The sequence below is a fragment of the Sus scrofa genome, chromosome 6 (genome assembly GCF_000003025.6).
Source record: "Sus scrofa isolate TJ Tabasco breed Duroc chromosome 6, Sscrofa11.1, whole genome shotgun sequence".
NCBI lineage: Eukaryota > Metazoa > Chordata > Mammalia > Artiodactyla > Suidae > Sus > Sus scrofa.
The window spans coordinates 74,220,307-74,237,783 of record NC_010448.4 but is presented as its reverse complement, the minus strand read 5'-3'; the positions used below and the strand labels follow the sequence as shown (position 1 = coordinate 74,237,783).

At 50.1% G+C, this 17,477-nt stretch overlaps 1 protein-coding gene across 5 annotated transcripts in view; it reads right to left on the bottom strand.

Annotated features, from left to right (window-relative positions):
* Positions 1-17,477, bottom strand: part of KAZN (kazrin, periplakin interacting protein) — a 1,105,661-nt gene that overhangs the window by 165,011 nt on the left and 923,173 nt on the right. The window contains exon 1 of one of the 5 annotated variants that reach the window (XM_005665021.3): positions 941-1,374. The exons of 3 other annotated variants lie outside the window; for them this stretch is intronic. In XM_005665021.3, the coding sequence (XP_005665078.1) occupies positions 941-1,148 (208 nt within the window). In that variant the 5' untranslated portion in view covers positions 1,149-1,374. Of the gene's footprint in view, positions 1-940; positions 1,375-17,477 lie in introns of those variants that run through there. One more of the 5 variants, XM_003127625.5, reaches the window with a different exon arrangement.

Below are 17,477 nucleotides of genomic sequence, written 5' to 3'. Positions count from 1 at the left end.
TTCCTGGATATAACACAGCCTCACTGCCAGGGTGGGGATAAGATTTTTAAGAAGACTTTGCATGTAAATTACTGGAACAAGAAATAGGTGTTCAAGAAATAATGAATAATCATGTGGTTCCCCCCTCCCAATTTTCCTGGAAGAAGTACTCGAACTTCAAACCGATGAGGCTTGGAAACCCTTCGTCTTCCATCTTCCTGTCCTAGAGTCATGAGGATCCAGGGGTTTCCGTGCCCCACCCCACCCACGTAACCTAACTTGAGCCGAGAGCGACCAGCTGCGACTGGAACAGAATGGAATGGGACGGGGGCATCCACTCGGAACATTTTAACACTCAAACGCGGTTCTCAGCCTGAGGCGGATTAGCCAACAATACACAGACCACTGCATCTGTGGCAATGCAATGTCTCTTTCGGCCTTAGTCGTTCAAGTGTATGAGAAATCTCTTCGCTCCTAGCAAATACGAATCATCACTTTCCTCTGCGAAGGGTGGGAGGGAAGGCTGCGCTTCCCTTGGCACTTTATGGGGTTGCCAGGTGGGTTACAGGTCTGGTCACAGGGGGCCTCCCCTACTTAGCGCGAGGCTGGCCCCGTTCCCACGCTTCCCAGTACAGGCGCGGGATCCGGCCCAGACCTGGGTCTCCGGGCGCCTCGGGATCACACGGCCCCGGCAGGCGTGGCCTTGACCTCCCTCTGCAGCTCTCCAGTGGGCTTCGCCGGAAAGCCGTGGAGACCCGAAACCCCCGTTCCGACACAGAAAACTAACTCCGCGTTCCGCGCGTCTCCCCTTGCAACCCGTCCTGCGCTCAGGGCTCCGGGCACGGCGAGAACTTTGCCACCAGCGGCGGCCGGATCCCGGGAGGGAGCGCCCCCGCGCGCCCGGCCCCGGAGCTCCTGGGGCCTGCGGCCGAGCTGCCCTCCCCGTCCAGCGCGCACCTACCCGGCTGGCTGCAGTCGCCATCCGCTCGAACCGAGGGCGCCCCGGCGCGGGGCCGATCGCTGGGCCCCGCCGCGTCCGCACCCGGCTCGCAGGCTATGGGCCCCGAGGGGCGCGCCGGCCCGGCCCCGGCCCCGCAGGAAGGCGCCGACTCTCCCTGCGCTGCGAGCTGGCGGACGCGCTCCCAGGTGCCAGAGTCTGCCGCCCGCATGCCGCTTGCCCGGGGGGCGCTGCCCGCGGCGGCGCGGGGGGCTCCGACGGCGGGCGCCCGGCTCACAGACCCTGGGGTCGCCGCCGCATCGAGGCGCAGCCGAGCGCCGTCCCCGCCGCCCGCCCGGCCGCCCGCGCGCGCCGGACCAGGGCTCTCCGTCCGGCCGGACGCGGGGCGGTCCGCGGCCGCCGCACGCGAGGAATTCGACCGCCGAGCCTCTCACGTGGGAACGACTCTCACTCCCGCGGCTCCTCCTCCCGCTGCTTCCGGGCTGGCGAGGGCCGCCGCTCACCCCGCCCATGGCCCCGCCCATGGCCCCGCCCCCAGCCTCTCGGCGGCGTCCAGACTCGCCCCGGGGCCGGGGGGAATCCTAGGGCCTTTGGGCGCCAGGCCCTGGCAACTCTGCGTATCCCCAGCGTGGTCATTCCTGGAGAAACTGAAGGATAGAAAGATGGCCAGTGTCACAGGGAGTGACAGGCCTGAATCCAGGTCTTTGAAAACCCCAAGTGAGTGCGTCAAGGGGACAACCTGGCTGGTACCCAGTTCCCGTTTCTCCACGCTTCTGACACCCTGGTGACAGCCTTGCTGAAGAGCTGAAGTCCCACTAAGTGGCCGGGAGAGGGCGGAAAAACCGGGCAGGAAAAGGGGTGGGAGCTCTGGGACATTTGCTTCACTTACCTGTTCTGTAACCAGCCTTTTTTTTTTTTTGCTTTTTAGCGCAGCTCCCAAGGCATTTGGAGGTTCCCAGGCTAGGGGTCAAATTGGAGCTGCAGCTGACCACCTACACCACAGTTCACGGCAACGCCGGATCCTTAACCCACTGAGTGAGGCCAGGGATCAAACCTGCATCCTCATGGATCCTAGTCGGGTTCATTAACCGCTGAGCCCCGGAAGGGAACTTGGACCAGTCATTCTTTAAATGAACACAATAAACAATACTCGAGTAGCTTGTTCTGCCGGGGTTGGGGGGAGGGTGGCTGATATGGTCTTTACCCACCGGAAGCTGTAATCTGGGGAGGGTCCTCTGCCTACCCTTCATTTCCTGAATAAAATGGGCATCAGTAATTCCCATGCTGACCATCACCAGTGCTACTCATCAGCTCCCCTCTGTGCAGCCATGTGACATTAGGTGTTTCCAGGGGAGGCCTGGGCCAGGGTGAGGGATCAGTTATTAGGCCAGCTAAGCCCTGAAGGAGGTGCCCTCTTCAAGGGTCTGCAAATCTGAACCTGCCCTCTGCAGTGGGTGCCCTAGTGGCTGGTCCAGCTCGCTGTAAAGTAGTTTGCAGCTCTGAACCCCTTTTGATCTGGGGATTATGATGCTCCTTGGAAGGACTAATTATCGCCCCACAGCCTCAGGAGGCAGATCCCTGGTATCCCTCACTGCAGACAGGGAAGCAGAGGTGACATTGGCTGGGTAAGGAACCACACACTTTCTGTGAATTCTCAGTCTCCCCTTCCAGGCAGGATGCACCCCGCCCTGTCCAGGCCTGGCTCAGTAACCTGCTGCTCCCCCTGGCCGAGGCCTGGGAACTTGGAGGTACTGACAGCAGGCTCTCCAACCAGCTTTGGGAACCAAATTACTTCCCCCTCTAAAAGTCTCTAAAGCCTTCCACATGTCCCTTTCCTGTCTGTGGGCGAGGAACCCTGCCTCTGAGCAACCAACCACTGTGGCCTGGCCACCATCCATCCTGGCCTTCCCAGCTCCCACCCCCACCCCACCCCCTTGTCCTTGCCCTCCCAATGACTGGGACACTGGCCCAGTTGTGGAGGGCCACAGGGCTGCCTCAGACCCCCTACCCCTCTCTGACTGGACTCCTGACTACCCAGTGGAGGGCTGACAGGTGGTGCTTCCAGCTCTGGAAGAAAACCACCCATAGGGTTAAACACCCACACCACCCTGGGAGAAGGAAACTGACCCCACGCCCAGTGACAGAAGATGCTGGGAATCCCCCAAGTTCTCTGCCTTTGCTGGGATAAGAGGCAGAAGAGAAGAAAAGGTTGTTCTGAGCCCTCGTGGGTGGAGAAGCTGGGAGCGCCCTTGCATTCTGGAGACATCTGGTCCAGGAGACTTTGTTTCAGATGCTTTCAGGCACGCAACAGGACACAACAAAGTGAGGCGGGCAGGGCATCCATGGCTGTGCTCTGTTTCATTGGGGATTTAGGTATTCTTTTCATTTATTTTATTCTTTTAATTTATTATTATTATTTTTATCGTTTTAAGGCCGCACCCACTGCAGATGGAAGTTTCCAGGCTAGGGGTCGAATCGGAGTGGCAGCTGCTGGCCTAAGCCACAGCCACAGCAACGTGGGATCTGAGCCACATCTGTGGCCTACACCGCAGCTCATGGCAACACTGAGCAGAGCCAGGAATCAAACCCGCGTCTTCATAGATACTGGTTGGGTTCATTACCGTGGAGCCGTGATGGGAACTTCCTGTATTCTTTTTACATAGACATTCTTTGTGTGTTAAACTGGTAGCATGGCTCTTCAATCCCACAAAGAAACATGCTCTTTCCCATATTTATCGAAGTATATAGAACTCTTGGTCAGCCTCCTATTTTCCCACCTTTTTTTTGATTATTATTATTTTGATTTGTAGGGTCATGCCTGCAGCATGTGGAGGTTCCCAGGCTAGGGGTCTAATAGGAGCTGTAGCTGCCAGTCTACGCCACAGCCACTGCAACGTGGGATCTGAACCTCATCCGTGACCCACATCACAGCTCACCGCAACATCAGATCCTTAACCCACTGAGGAGGGCCAGGGATCAAACCCTCGTCCTCGTGGATGCTAGTCAGGTTCATTAAACACTGAGCCGCGACAGGAACTCCCCTACTTTCCCACTTTCGATAGGAACATGCACTTTCCTCTTAGCTCCTTAATAAGAAAACAGCAGCACAGGCATGGATGTGTAGCACTTGCCTCTGGGATTTGATGTCAGGGAGCCCTTAGGGAGTGGTGGGGACTATGGCAAAAAAAGCCACTGTAGAGGAGGCAGTAGACGGCTGTCATAGAGAAATTTGGCTCCACTGTTACCAGAGGTTCTGAAATTTTTTTTAGAGCTACTAGGAATATGAATTTTTACATGAAATCTAAGTTTGAAATGTTGGCAACTTTTTAGAACCTCAGAAGAAAGAGGAGACGGTGGAGAAAGGACAACCAAGGAAATGTCTAGAAGTTTCTATTTGGCTTATTGGCTAACAGTGCTTATTGGTCCCTCTGTATCCTTTCAGGAGTCTGCACATATGTTCTACTGATGTTTCAATAAGCCAAGCTGTTGCTCAAGCCCCCAGCCCTGGGGAAATTCTGCTGCTCTCCTTTCTTAGCGAAGTTTGGCCTGGATGTGTGTGTGTGTGTGTGTGTGTTTCTCACACTCAGGACCAGGACTTCGCATGGCAGGGAGGCCCACCCTCCCACTCTTTCTGGGGTTCTCAGACTGCCCAGGCCTCCCCCAGCCTCTCCATCCCCCTATGCACAACCCTGCGAGCAGGCAGAACCCCGACAGCAGCGGCAGCCTGCAGCCTTCCAGAAAACCATCTGCCTTGGGTGGGAGGTCTTTCTTCCTCGAGGTATGTTTCTGATTATGAGGACACCCTGGGCTCAGGAGACATTTCTCTTCAGTTCTGTCACAGGAGACGCAGGAGCTGGGACAATAGTCTGTTTTCTGCCCTGGGCCATGTGGACACTCCCTCCAGGCACAGTACCTCCAGGGCTGTTTTCATTGGTGATTCTAAGACCAGGGCAGCTTCTGACCATGCAACCTGTGCAGAAGGATGCTGCGTGAAGGTTAATGTTGTGACCTTGGCATTTGTAATTTGTTTTGAATTAGGGCCCTTGCACGTTCATTTTTGCAGTGGGATCTGCATATTCTGTAGCTGGTTCTACTCCCAGAAGATTTTCACGGCCTCCCTGGGGGATGCTGAGAATTGATGCTGGAGACAGCTGGGCCTGGAATTTGGCTCACTCTGTCCTTCTCCGGGGTCTGCTGTGTCCTGCCTCTGCAAGGCAGCAGAAAGAAAGGATCTGGGGAGCAGGGGAAAGGCTGCAGGCACTGTCCCCATGCAGTCCTCCTGAAGACTCATAAGGAGCAAAGGCGTAGTGGGAAACTGGCAGGGAGATGAGGGTGGGGGGTGGGGAGGAGATGAGCAACCAGGCCAAGGGCTAGGAAGCTGCTCTCCTTCTAAGCTCTGAGGCCAGATGTTGTCCCCATGACCTTGACCTCAGGCCAACAGGGCACAAGGACACAAGGGTTCAGTGCAGTTTCCATTCACAGTGCCCCTTCATTCCCAAAGGAACTTCCTATACTTTTTAAAATTAATTTACTTCTTTTATGGCTGCACCCATGGCATATGGAAGTTCCCGGGCCAGGGATTGAATCCAAGCCGCAGCTGTGACAATGCCAGATCCTTTAACTCACTGTGCCAGCCCGGGGATCGAACCTGTGCCTTTGCAGCAAACTAAGCTGCTGCAGTCGGATTCTTAACTCACAGTGCCACAGCGGGGGCTCTGGAAAATTTCCTTTAGATCACAGCAGCAGGTGACATGACATTTTGACTTAAGGAAGAAAACCTGGAAGCCTGGTATGAAAGAGTCCCACTATATTTGATATCTGCCTGAAGTTGAATATTTGAGCCCACTGGAATTTTTCGGGTTCCCCCCCCCCGGCCGTTTTCAGTATTTGTAGAAGAGGTTTTACTGAGATCTTCCAGCCAACATGACTCTCTTCAAACCCCTGGAACTAAGACAAGGTAGCACCTGTGGATTCTTAGGAATCTGCACCGTTTTGTCCCTAACACCCTCGTGAGCTGCTGAAGTCTGGAAACTTCCATAGCAACCTCCTATGTGTGGCCGTGGAAGAGGGTCGTTTTGTATCTGCATCTAAGGGCCCTCAATGGCAAAAGCAAAGTGAAGGGCTGGGTTAGCAGCTGTGGGAAGGGCTTTCCCAGCTCTGCCTGCTACGGTTGAGCTGGTCTTTTTAATCCTTCTCATAGCGGTTGTGTGGCTACATTTTGTGTGTGATGCTAGTAGTGACAGCAAGTGCATGACTTATCTATTGCTGCGTGACAAATCACCCCCAAACGCAGAAGCTTAGAACAACAAGCATTTATTATCTCTCAGTTTCTGTGGGTCAGGAATCCGGGGTGGCAGGCTGCAGGCAAGGTGTCAGCTGGGGCTAGGGTTCACTCAAGCCTCCCCTGGGGAGGATCTATTCCCAAGTTCACTCGTAGGGCTCTGGCCAGATTCAGTGTCTGGTGTTGGACCAAGAACCTCAGCTCCTCCTTGGCTGTGGGCCCGAGGCCACCCTCAGTTCTTTGCCATAGAGCAATACATCTACCTGCAAAACTGCACCTTGCCTCCCTCCGAGGGCTCCAGAAGAGAGCAAGACAGGGCGTGCCCAAGATGGAAACCACTGTCTTTGTCACCTAATCTTGGAAATGACATCCACCCCCTTGTCCCTGTCCTGTTCATTGGAAGTGAGTCACTAGGTCCCCTCACACGGGTTGGGAGGGATGCTGAGCAGGTGAGGCCACCGGGAGGCAGAGCTCACGGAGGACCATGTTGGATGCTGCTCCTCTCCCTCCCATGCCCCCAGAGGCTGGGGACACATTCCGTGGAAGCGGAGAGGCCAGAACTCAAGTCCTGGCTCTGACACACACTCATGGGACAAAAGAGTCACCCCTGGAAGCCCCAGGTTCCTCATCAGTAAGATGGAGATAATTGTGGCCACTATCTTGTAGGGTGGTGGTAGGAGGTTTCAATGACAGGAGGCACCGGCAGAGCTCTGAATGATGCTCAGCACAAAGTAAACCTTCAGAAAAATGGGCTTGAGGACATTGCCGGCGGGGGTGGGGGGGAGTGACATACCCATTGTGTCTAAGCCAGACAAGCACAGTCTGCTGTCTCCATGGAGATTGCAGCCCCTGATCTGCTCCCCAGGATGCCTTTGTGGCCGAGGGCACCAGTGGGGATGGCTCTGATCTCCTCTTCTCTTGGTCATCCCAGTTGGCCTCTGGGGCACAGGTGCAGCAGGGAGGATTAGACTGGGATTTTCCCCCAAACCTACTTAGACCTCAGCCCTTGGAGGATAGAGGATTTTACCCCTGGTCCATCCTGCCATCTGTCCTGGTGAGGCCTTCTTTGGCTGGAGACTTTTGTGTGCCTGTCATGGGCTCATGGGTACCCTCTGGCAATCTTTCCTGGGCCCCAAATGACCTGGTGAAGAGCCTGATCCCCTCTGGAAGTTTCCAAAGGACCTTCCCTAGAGGCAGAAGCTTCGCTCAGAGCTAGGCATTGAAATATTTTCAGAGTGTGGCTGGCCTCTGTGCCCTGCCTGTCAGACCATCTTGCGTCCCAAGTTAGATTCTCAACTGCAACCAAAGGAAAAAGTCCTCCTCACCCGAGAGCCACAGCTCCCTCATCTCCTTTAAGCCTCTTTCTGGGGAGTTCATGTCAAGCAGAGAGATTTCTGCAGAAAGTTGAAATGTTGCAGCTTATTCAGAATAAATAATAATAACATCAAAAATACGATGACTTCCAATAATCATACGGGCAGACATGCACATAGCGCTAACTATATGTGCCGGGCACTGATCTGAGAACTTTATACATTCACTTACTCCTCTCAACAATTCTGAGAATTATGTGTCCTATTATTATCCCCATTTTGCAGATGCAGAACAGACACAGAAGTTAAGTCACTCACCTGAAGGCACACAGCCAATGAGTGATACAGGCAGGACTCAAGCTTACAGTAGTCCGTCTGCAGAGTCTGGGCTAATAACTGTCATGTTACCTTGGCAACAAGTGTCATTGAGCACTCACTTCACCCCAGGGAATGCCTTTTCTCACTCTGTCAACCCTCAAAACCACTCTATCCCCATGCCCCAGATGAGAAAACAGATTTAGGGAAGACAAAGGGACTTGTCCAAGATGATGTGGCTGGTAAACACAAGGTTGGAAGTCTAATCCTCAGAAGCGAGGGGTGCTCTCTGGGGACTACCTTCCACATCAGGGTTACGGGGAACTCCTGCCTGTGGGTAAGGTGGAACAGTCAACCTTTACCCCCTAAAGCCAGGACTCAGGGAACGAAGCCTCTGCAGCGCATGGGGGAAAGGATCATCTGCTGCCCCCTGTGGCCACTTGTGGTACTTCACCTTCCTCAACAGGAGCCCTGGACACCGGGGTGGTGGCTCCTGGGAAAGAGAACACTATATCCATCACTGCAATTTTCAGGCCCCCTGTGTCTCCATTTCTTCTGTGTGATTCAAGAGACACACATGGCTATGGGTCCATGAGTGCCCAAGATAAAAATAATAGTCACTGTTTATTGAGCACTTCCACCTCTGTGCCAGGCACTCTGCTAGGTACTTGTCACTTACATGCTGTAACTTAATTTACCAATGCACAGAAATAGTATCATCATTGTTGAGGGTTTTTAGTAATATTGGATAGAGCACTTTATACATATTAGCTCATTTTAATCCTTACAACACTGTATAAGTACTATTATAATCCTCACTTTATCAATGAGGAAACCAAGGAACAGAGAGGCTTTGTAGCTTATCCGAAGTCACACAGTAAAATAGGGTGGAACTAGGGTTCAGGGGCAGGCAGTTCTGGCTGAAGAGCTGGTTCTCTTAATAATTATGCCATAAATTCTCACCCTTATAAAAGTTAATTATTCTGATTTTTACAATGGAAGAAACCAAGGCTTTGGTGAAATGTCTAAGATCATGCAGCTGGTAAGTTTAAACTCAGTACTTCAACCATGTCTGTCTTCATTTATTCTTTCCCTGACTCAACAGATACTGAATGTGTACCAACCATGGGCCAGGCACAGTACTGGGCTCCAGAGCTAAAGCACCATGCAGTCTGGCCTGTATTGGGCACCTGGGATGTGACACCATGCAGGCCTAAGGTGAGCCCCTGGGAAAGACTGGCAATTTCTGCAAAGGAGAAACTATTCTTCCCTCCCTGGAACCAGGAAGGGCCTGGATTCCTACATCTTCCCTCTCCCAGCTTCATCTCCACGGCCATTGCCTGTGGAATGGCTCTTAAAGGGACATGGGAAAGAAAATCTCTTAGACCTAACAATAGACTTCAAGATTCTGGCATGCAGGCTGAGCACTGAGGCTGAGAGAGGCTGGACTGTCCTGTCCCTTTAAGGCTTAAAGTGCCAGTCTCTCCTAAAGCAACAGCTCTCACAGTGGACACAAACAGGTTAGACCCATGGAATAAGAACCTGGGCAAAGGCCTGGGCCCTTCATGTGAAGGTCTCTGAGCTACTGGCAAATAGTAATTAGGCTTCTCAACACTGAAGTGGGGTTTATCTGTTCAAAGTTGGCTTCTCCTGAGAAAAACAGAAGTCCAGAGAGGCTCAGATACTGGCCCAGAGGCACACAGCAAATCAGGGGCCCAAGCAGACCGACTTCACCAAGGTCTAGAGCAGTGGTTCTCAAAGTGTGGTCCCTGGACTAGCTGTATCAGCACCAACCCTGTGCCTTTATGAGAAACGCAAATTCTCTGCCCTGCCCCCACCTCCGGAATCAGAAACTCAGCAGGTGAGGCCTGACAGTCTGTTTGAGCAGTCCTCTTCAGGTAACCCTGGTGCTGATAAAGCTGACGGCCACTGACATGCCTGCACTGCAAAGTCCTCACGTCCTTCTGGAAGGGTGGGGAACCAAGGCAGTGGCGCATAGCCAGGTCATTCTTTCAGTGGCTGTAGCATCACAGTTACATAACCACCCTTCCCCCACCCTATGGCTTTTTGCACTCAGAGTCCAAACTCTGGGGCCCCCCTTTTCAGGAGGCCACCTGCCTGGCCTCCAGGAGGCCTGTCCACACATGCCCCAGGCTGCTTTCCTGTAATTACGGGCTTTACCTGCTTGCCCGCCCACCAGAATTCAGGCAAGTCAGCCAGAACGACTCCCCGCTTCTCCAACCCTGAAGGCAGAGCACACCCGGCCTCCGTCACCAACGCACAGCAGATGGGGGTTGGGGGGGCGTGGTTCTGTGGCCGCGAGGGCCTCCAGCAACGCCAGGAGCAGGCTTGACTTTGCCCCCAGCTGCCCCAGTGTGGGCCAAGCCCAGGAGGAAGAACAGTGGGCACCCTGGACCTCAGGAAGCAACCTTAGGCTCTGGTCTCCAGGTTCTCAGGGCAGAAATCTGTAACGGCCCCCAGTTCCAATGGGACTAATTAGAATTCTAAATTCTTCTTTTCCCAGAGTTGTCCTTTAAATATCTTTGGAACTGGTTTCAGGAGGCAGATTTGTCCAACAGATCCGTAGGAAGGACTGGCATCTTCCCCCTCAAGTTTCTCATTAAAACAAACAAGCAGAAATGTGTTTCCTAATGTGAAAGAAGCTGCATTTCTTTTTGAAGAACCACCCGCCCTTTGAAAAGAGAATGTTTCTCCCGGATTAGGGCCCCGGGGAAGGGATGCTCAGGATTCCTGGGGTGAAAGAACCCCATGAGCTGCTGGGGAGTGGGATGCTAAACCTACCTCTCCTATAAATTCAAGGCAGGGACAGGATCTCAAATTGATATGTGCCCACCATGCCAGGCACAGAGCAAGCATACACTCTGGTTTGTAGATTGATGGAAAGATCTTTTTTTTAATATATATATAATTTTTTTTTTTTTGCCATTTCTTGGGCCACTCCCACAGCATATGGAGGTTCCCAGGCTAGGGGTCGAATCAGAGCTGTAGCCACCAGCCTACGCCAGCCACAGCAAGGCGGGATCCAAGCCTTGTCTGCGACCACGACCACAGCTCGTGGCAACGCCGGAACCTTAACCCACTGAGCAAGGCCAGGGATCGAACCCGCAACCTCATGATTTCTAGTCGGATTCATTAACCACTGAGCCACGACGGGAACTCCTGATGGAAAGATCTTAAGTTCTGGCTCAGGACCTCCCAGTTGCCTTGTGCTAGACTTAACAAACCCCTTCTCATTTCTCCCTAGGAAAGGATGGGTCTTAACAAAGAACAATCGTTATTACCTTTTACTGTGGTCCCAGCAACACGATAGGCCCTCTAGTGGCTCATCTCCTTTAAGCCCTCAGCTGCCCTATGAGAGAGGGCACTGTTAGGATACCCATTTTATATTATATTAATGAATCAATTTATTTATTTTTGTTCGTGCCTGTAGCATGTGGAAACTCCTGGGTCAAGGACTGAACCAGTGCCACAGCAGTGACCCAAAGCGCTGCAGTGACAATCCCAGATCCTTAACCTGCTGAGCCACAAGAGAACTCCTGACACCCGTTTTAAAGCAGAGTAAACTGAGGGTAAGAGAAGGGAGCACGCTGGTCACCTTAGAGCCAACTGCGGCCTGTGTACATGTCTTCTTTTCCTAGCGCGCTATTAAAAGGCGTTTTACAAATCTGTTTCCAAGGTAGACAGCAAGCGCCAATCTCCAGCTGGCACCAACATTTAAAAACTAGGATAATGTACGCCCCACAATTCAGATATTTAGCTTTATTTTGGAAAAATCAAGAGGTCTGGCGGTAGAACCCTGTTCTATCCCACATGGTGACTGTAGATCCCCTCCCCCTACCCATCCTCACTGCTCTGTCGCCCCTGTAAGTGACCTGCCTGGCGGCTCCAGACATGGAGTCCACAGCCACTGGTGTTAGATCACAGTTGGTGACAGGCAAAGCCAGTGCTTGTCTGGGTCCATCTGTCTGTCTGCCTATCTGTCTCTCTTTGTACATCTCACCACTGACCACTTCCGGGAGAGCCCTATGTCAGATCAGAAGGGGCAGGGGACAGGGAGTCAGGAGATGTGGGTGTTTATTCTGCTGGCTGGGTGACCTTGGGTGGACCCTCTTCCCTCCCGGGGCCTCAGTTTCTCCATCTATAAAATTAGGAGGTTGGATAAAAAGATCTCCCAGACTCTTCCACTCCTATCAGCCTTAGGAAGGTGCCTCTTGGCCACAGAGCCCACCAGGAAACTGTCTGAGGAACTGCACATGGGCCAGGTGCGGGCTTGTGCACCTGAGCTGCCCTGTGGCTGAGAGCACCTCTCAGCAGGGAGATGGTCTCACTAACCCAGAGCTTTGCCATTGGCACCAGCAGGGGCTAAGAGCCTGACCCTTCCCAGTGACAGAACGGTGGATTCCACCCCTGGAGCAGCCTCCAGCATCAATAACCTGACTGCACAGAGCAAAGAGTCCACCAGGACCACCCAGACTCCCCGTCTGAAATGCGGGATTCCTGAGCTGGGAGGCGAAGCCAGCTTGTCCCTGCCCAGGTCAGTCTGAGGACTAGAATGCCCGCCGGGCACTGAGTAAGCCAGATGGGGCTCTGGGCTGCCAAGAGGAAATACTCACTCAAGTCTCAGAACACAGAGAGTGTGCCCTCACCCTCCTTTCTCTTTCTTTATCCTACAAACATTCAACAGAGGAGGAAACTGAAGCCCAGAGAAGGCAGGTGACTGTCCAAGGTCACACAGCAAATCAATGCCAGAGTGGGATGAGAGCTCAGGCTTCCTGAAGCCCTTCCTGGGGTGCTCCCCATATTCTCTGTCCCTGGGGAATTTAGAACCCTCCAACTCTTTGGAATTGGGCTTCAGAAGGGGGGTGGAGTGGCCCACGTGGGCAGAGACTGTCCGTGTGGTCCAGAGTCCTAGCATGGGCACGGTGCCTAAGACACAAACCACTGCAGAGAATCCTGGGGGTGTGAGCTGCCCGAGGTTTCTAGGATGAAAGCTTGCTCTACAGGCAAGGTTGCAAAGCCCACATTTAGCCCACAGACATTCTGTTTTTCTCACAACCTTTTTTAGAAGTTCCTATTCGTTGCCAACATTTAAGAATCAGGGAATTTCACATAAAAGACAGGATTTCTGGCGAAGAGTCTCAAGATCTGGCAAAAGCTGGATCACATTTCCACCTGGCTATGACCAGCAGGAGGCAGGTTCGCTCCTGTTCCTTCACCATCTTCAGCCAACCTCCCTGGTCTGTGTGACCTCCCTGCACGCAGGTCTGGGGATTTCAAACCTTGCTCTGCAGCTTCCCAGGCTAAAGTCACTCCTTCTCATCCTGGTCACCCCAGGGGAAATTCTGGTTATTACTGGTTCTCAATAGGGGCAATTTAGCCCCACAGGGGACATTTGGCCAAATCTGGAGACATTTTCAGTTGTCACAACTGGAGACGGGTTTACTACTGGCATCTAGTGGGTAGAGGCCAGGGATACTGGTGAACATCCTCTAAAGCACAGCACAGTCCCCATCCCCACCCAGCAAAGATCTGGCCCCAAACACGAGGATGTGTAAACTATGGCCCTTGCTCTTTGGGTGTGTGGGGGTGGCAGCGGCCAGCTGAGGAGAAGGCATCTGGACATGCAAAGGAGGGGGCTCCCCTGACCCGATACACATGCAGGATCTCCAGCGTAGAGGTGTTATTTGGCTCTGGCTTTGCAAGGTGCACGCAGGACAGGCAGAGATGGGGAGGAGAGCATTCGGGGCAGCGGAAACATCCTAAGCAGAGAGGTGGTGGCAGTAACAGACGCAGAGGCACACGTCTGAGATGAGATGTCTTCTGTTAGGTGGGAGGGACACTGGGTGGGAAGCAGGGGCATGATGCTTGGCCAGGATGTGAGGGGTCTCCAAGTCCAGACAAGTGGGAGAGAGAGGCCAGCCCGTGGGGAATCCTTGCCAAGGCAGTGGAGTGTTAACTTTGTGACCTTGGAGAGGTCAAATTAAATTCTCAGAGCCTCAGTTTCTTCACCTGTTCAATGGGATGATAAGAGCAAAAACTATAAAATTGGGTTGTGATGATCATTGTACAACAATAAATGTAATAAAATTCATTGAGTAATAAAACACAACTATTGCATATAGTTGTGCCAAGGCACTGAACTAACTTAATCCTCAGAAAACCCCACAAAAGATATACTACTATTTTTTCCTTTTTATAGCAGAGGAAACATAAAGATATGGGTAGGTAAATTAACTGTAACTTCCCAAGGATATTGCTAGTGAGGAACAAAGGTGGGATATGAACCCGGGCAGTCTGGCTCCAGCACATGCTCTTAATTGTTTTGTGATTCTGCCTTTCTAGAATCTTTTCAGTGAGTTGTCCTTAAGAATGAATGAAATAAATCAGGTAAGGTGCCCAGCACAATCCTGGCATAGAGTTAGTGCATTAGCTGTGACATATCACATAGAGTCCCAGCTCGGGTTGATGGAGCAAGGTCCAGTTCACAGCACCAATGACACAGGTGCCAGAGATGTTCTGTAGAGGGCACATTAGTTCTGGGGAGAGATCTTGGCAGAGGAAGGGTGCCCCTCCACTCAGGTGAGACACAGCTGAGCCAGGTTTCTGGAAATGCATCTCAATTTGCAGTGCTTGAGCCACCTGCCCCCCCATCCTCTTTAACATTTTCTTTGCTCACTCCATGCCCCCTGCCTAGAATGTTCTCCTTCCCACCTCCATTAAACTCCTTCTGTCTATCCCTTTCACCCAAGCTCAGAGGACGCTTCTTTCCAGAAGCAGAGGGACATGCCCAGGCAGAGTACTCATGCCTTGTTTGTGTACCCAGAGCAGTTTTTCAATTCACTTGGCCTTCTGGAGAGTCAACTCAGAGCATCTCATCCTTCACTATGCTCTTTTTTAAAAAATTATTATTACTCAATGAATTTATTACATTTATAGTTGTACAATCATCACAATCCAGTTTTATAGTATTTCCATCCCATGCCCCCAGCACATCCCCCCACCCCCCAAACTGTCTCCTTTGGAAACCATACGTTTTTCAAAGTCTGTGAGTCAGTATATGTTCTGCAAAGAAATTCATTATGTCCTTTTTTTCAGATTCCACATGTCAGTGATAGCATTTGATGTTGGTATATCATTGTCTGACTGACTTCACTTAGCACGATAATTTCTAGGTCCATCCATGTTGCTAAAAATGCCAGTATTTCAGTCCTTTTGATGGCTGAGTAATATTCCATTGTGTATATGTACCACATCTTCTTGATCCACTCCTCTGTCGATGGACATTTAGGTTGTTTCCATGTTTTGGCTATTGCAAATAGTGCTGCAATGAACACTGGAGTACATGTGTCTTTTCAAGTCATGGTTTTCTCTGGATAGATGCCCAGGAGTGGGATTGCTGGATCAAATGGTAGTTCTATTTTTAGTTTTCTGAGGAATCTCCATACTGTTTTCCACAGTGGTTGCACCAATTTACAATCCCACCAACAGTGTAATAGTTTCCTTTTTCTCCACACCCTCTCCAGCACTTATTATGTGTAGACTTTTTGATGATGGCCATTCTGGCTGGTGTAAGGAGGTTTTGATTTGCATTTCTCTAATAATAAGTGATGTTGAACATCTTTTCATGTGTTTTTTGGCCATCCCCATATGTCTTCTTTGGAGAATTGTCTGTTTAGATCTTCTGCCCATTTTTTGATGGGGTTGTTTGTTTTTTTGGTATTGAGCTGTAGGAGGTATTTATAAATTTTGGAGATTAATCCCTTTTCAGTTGATTCATTTGCAAATATTTTCTCCCACTCTGTGGGTGGTCTTTTTGTTTTGTTTAGGGTTTCCTTTGATTTGCAGAAACTTTTAAGTTTAATTAAGTCGCATTTGTTTATTTTTGTTTTTACTGTCATTACTCTAAGAGGTGGGTCTGAGAAGATGTTGCTGTCATTTATGTGAGAGTGTTTGGCCTATGTTTTCCTCTAAGAGTTTTATAGTATCTGGTCTTATATCTAGGTCTCTAATCCATTTTGAGTTTATTTTTGTGTATGGTGTTAGGGAGTGTTCTAATTTCATTCTTTTACATGTGGCTGTCCAGTTTTCCCAGAACAACTTATTGAACAGGCTGTCTCTACTCCATTGTATATTCTTGCCTCCTTTGTCATAGATTAGTTGGCTGTAGATGTGTGGGTTTAATTCTGGGTTTTCTATCCTGTTCCACTGATCTATGTTTCTGTCTTTGTGCCAGTACCATATGGTTTTGACGATTGTTGCTTTATAGTATAGTCTGAAGTCAGAGAACAAGATTCCTCCAGCTCCATTTTTTTTTTTTCAGGATGTCTTTGGCTATTCTGGGTCTTTTGTGCTTCCAAAGAAACTTTAAAATATTTTGTTCAAGTTCTGTGAAAAATGTCCTTGGTAATTTAATAGGGATTGCATTGAATCTGGAGATTGCCTCGGGTAGTATAGTCATTTTGATAATATTGACTCTTCTAATCCAAGAACATGGTATGTCTTTCCACCTGTTTGTGTCATCTTTGATTTCTTTCATCAGTGTCTTAGAGTTTTCAGAGTACAGGTCTTTTGTCTCTTTAGGTAGGTTTACTCCTAGGTATTTTATTCTTTTGGATGCAATGGCAAACAGGGTTGCTTCCCTAATTTCTCCTTCTGATCTTTCATTGTTAGTATACAGAAATGCAGTCCACTTCTGTGTATTAATTTTGTATCCTGTGACTTTGCCAAATTCATTGATGAGCTCTAACAGTTTTTTGGTAGAGTCTTTAGGATTCTCTAGGTAAAGTATTATGTCATCTGCAAATAGGGATAGTTTTACTTCTTCCTTTCCAATTTGGATTCCTTTTCTTTCTTTTATTTCTCTGATTGTTGTGGCTAGGACTTCCAAAACTATGTTGAATAGTAGTGGTGAGGGCAGACATCCTTGTCTTGTTCCTGATCTCAGCGGGAATTCTTTCAGCTTTTCACCATTGAGAATGATGTTCGCTGTGGGTTTGTCATATATGGCCTTTATCATGTTGAGGTAGGTTCCCGTTATGCCCACTTTCTGAAGGGTTTTTATCAGAAATGGGTGTTGGATTTTGTCAAAGTTTTTTTCTGCGTCTTTTGAGAGGATCATATATGGTTTTTATTCTTCAGTTTGTTAATGTGATGTATCACACTGATTGATTTGTGGATATTGAAGAATTCTTGCATCCCTGGGATGAATCCCACTTGATCATGATGTACAATCCTTTTAATGTATTGTTGGATTTGGTTTGCTAGTATTTTGTTGAGGATTTTTGCATTGATGTTCATCAGTGAAACTGGCCTGTAGTTTTCTTTTTTTGTGGTATCTTTGTCTGGTTTTGATATCAGGGTGATGGTGGCCTCAGAAAATGAGTTTGGGAGTGTCCCTTCCTCTGCAATTTTTTGGAATAGTTTCAGAAGGATAGGTATTAGCTCTTCTCTAAATGTTTGATAGAATTCGCCTGTGAAGCCATCTGGTCCTGGACTTTTGTTGGTTGGAAGTTTTTATTTATTTATTTTTTATTTATTTTACATATACATATATTTTTTTTAATTTTATTTTTGTCTTTTTGCCTTTTCTAGGGCCGCTCCTGTGGCACAT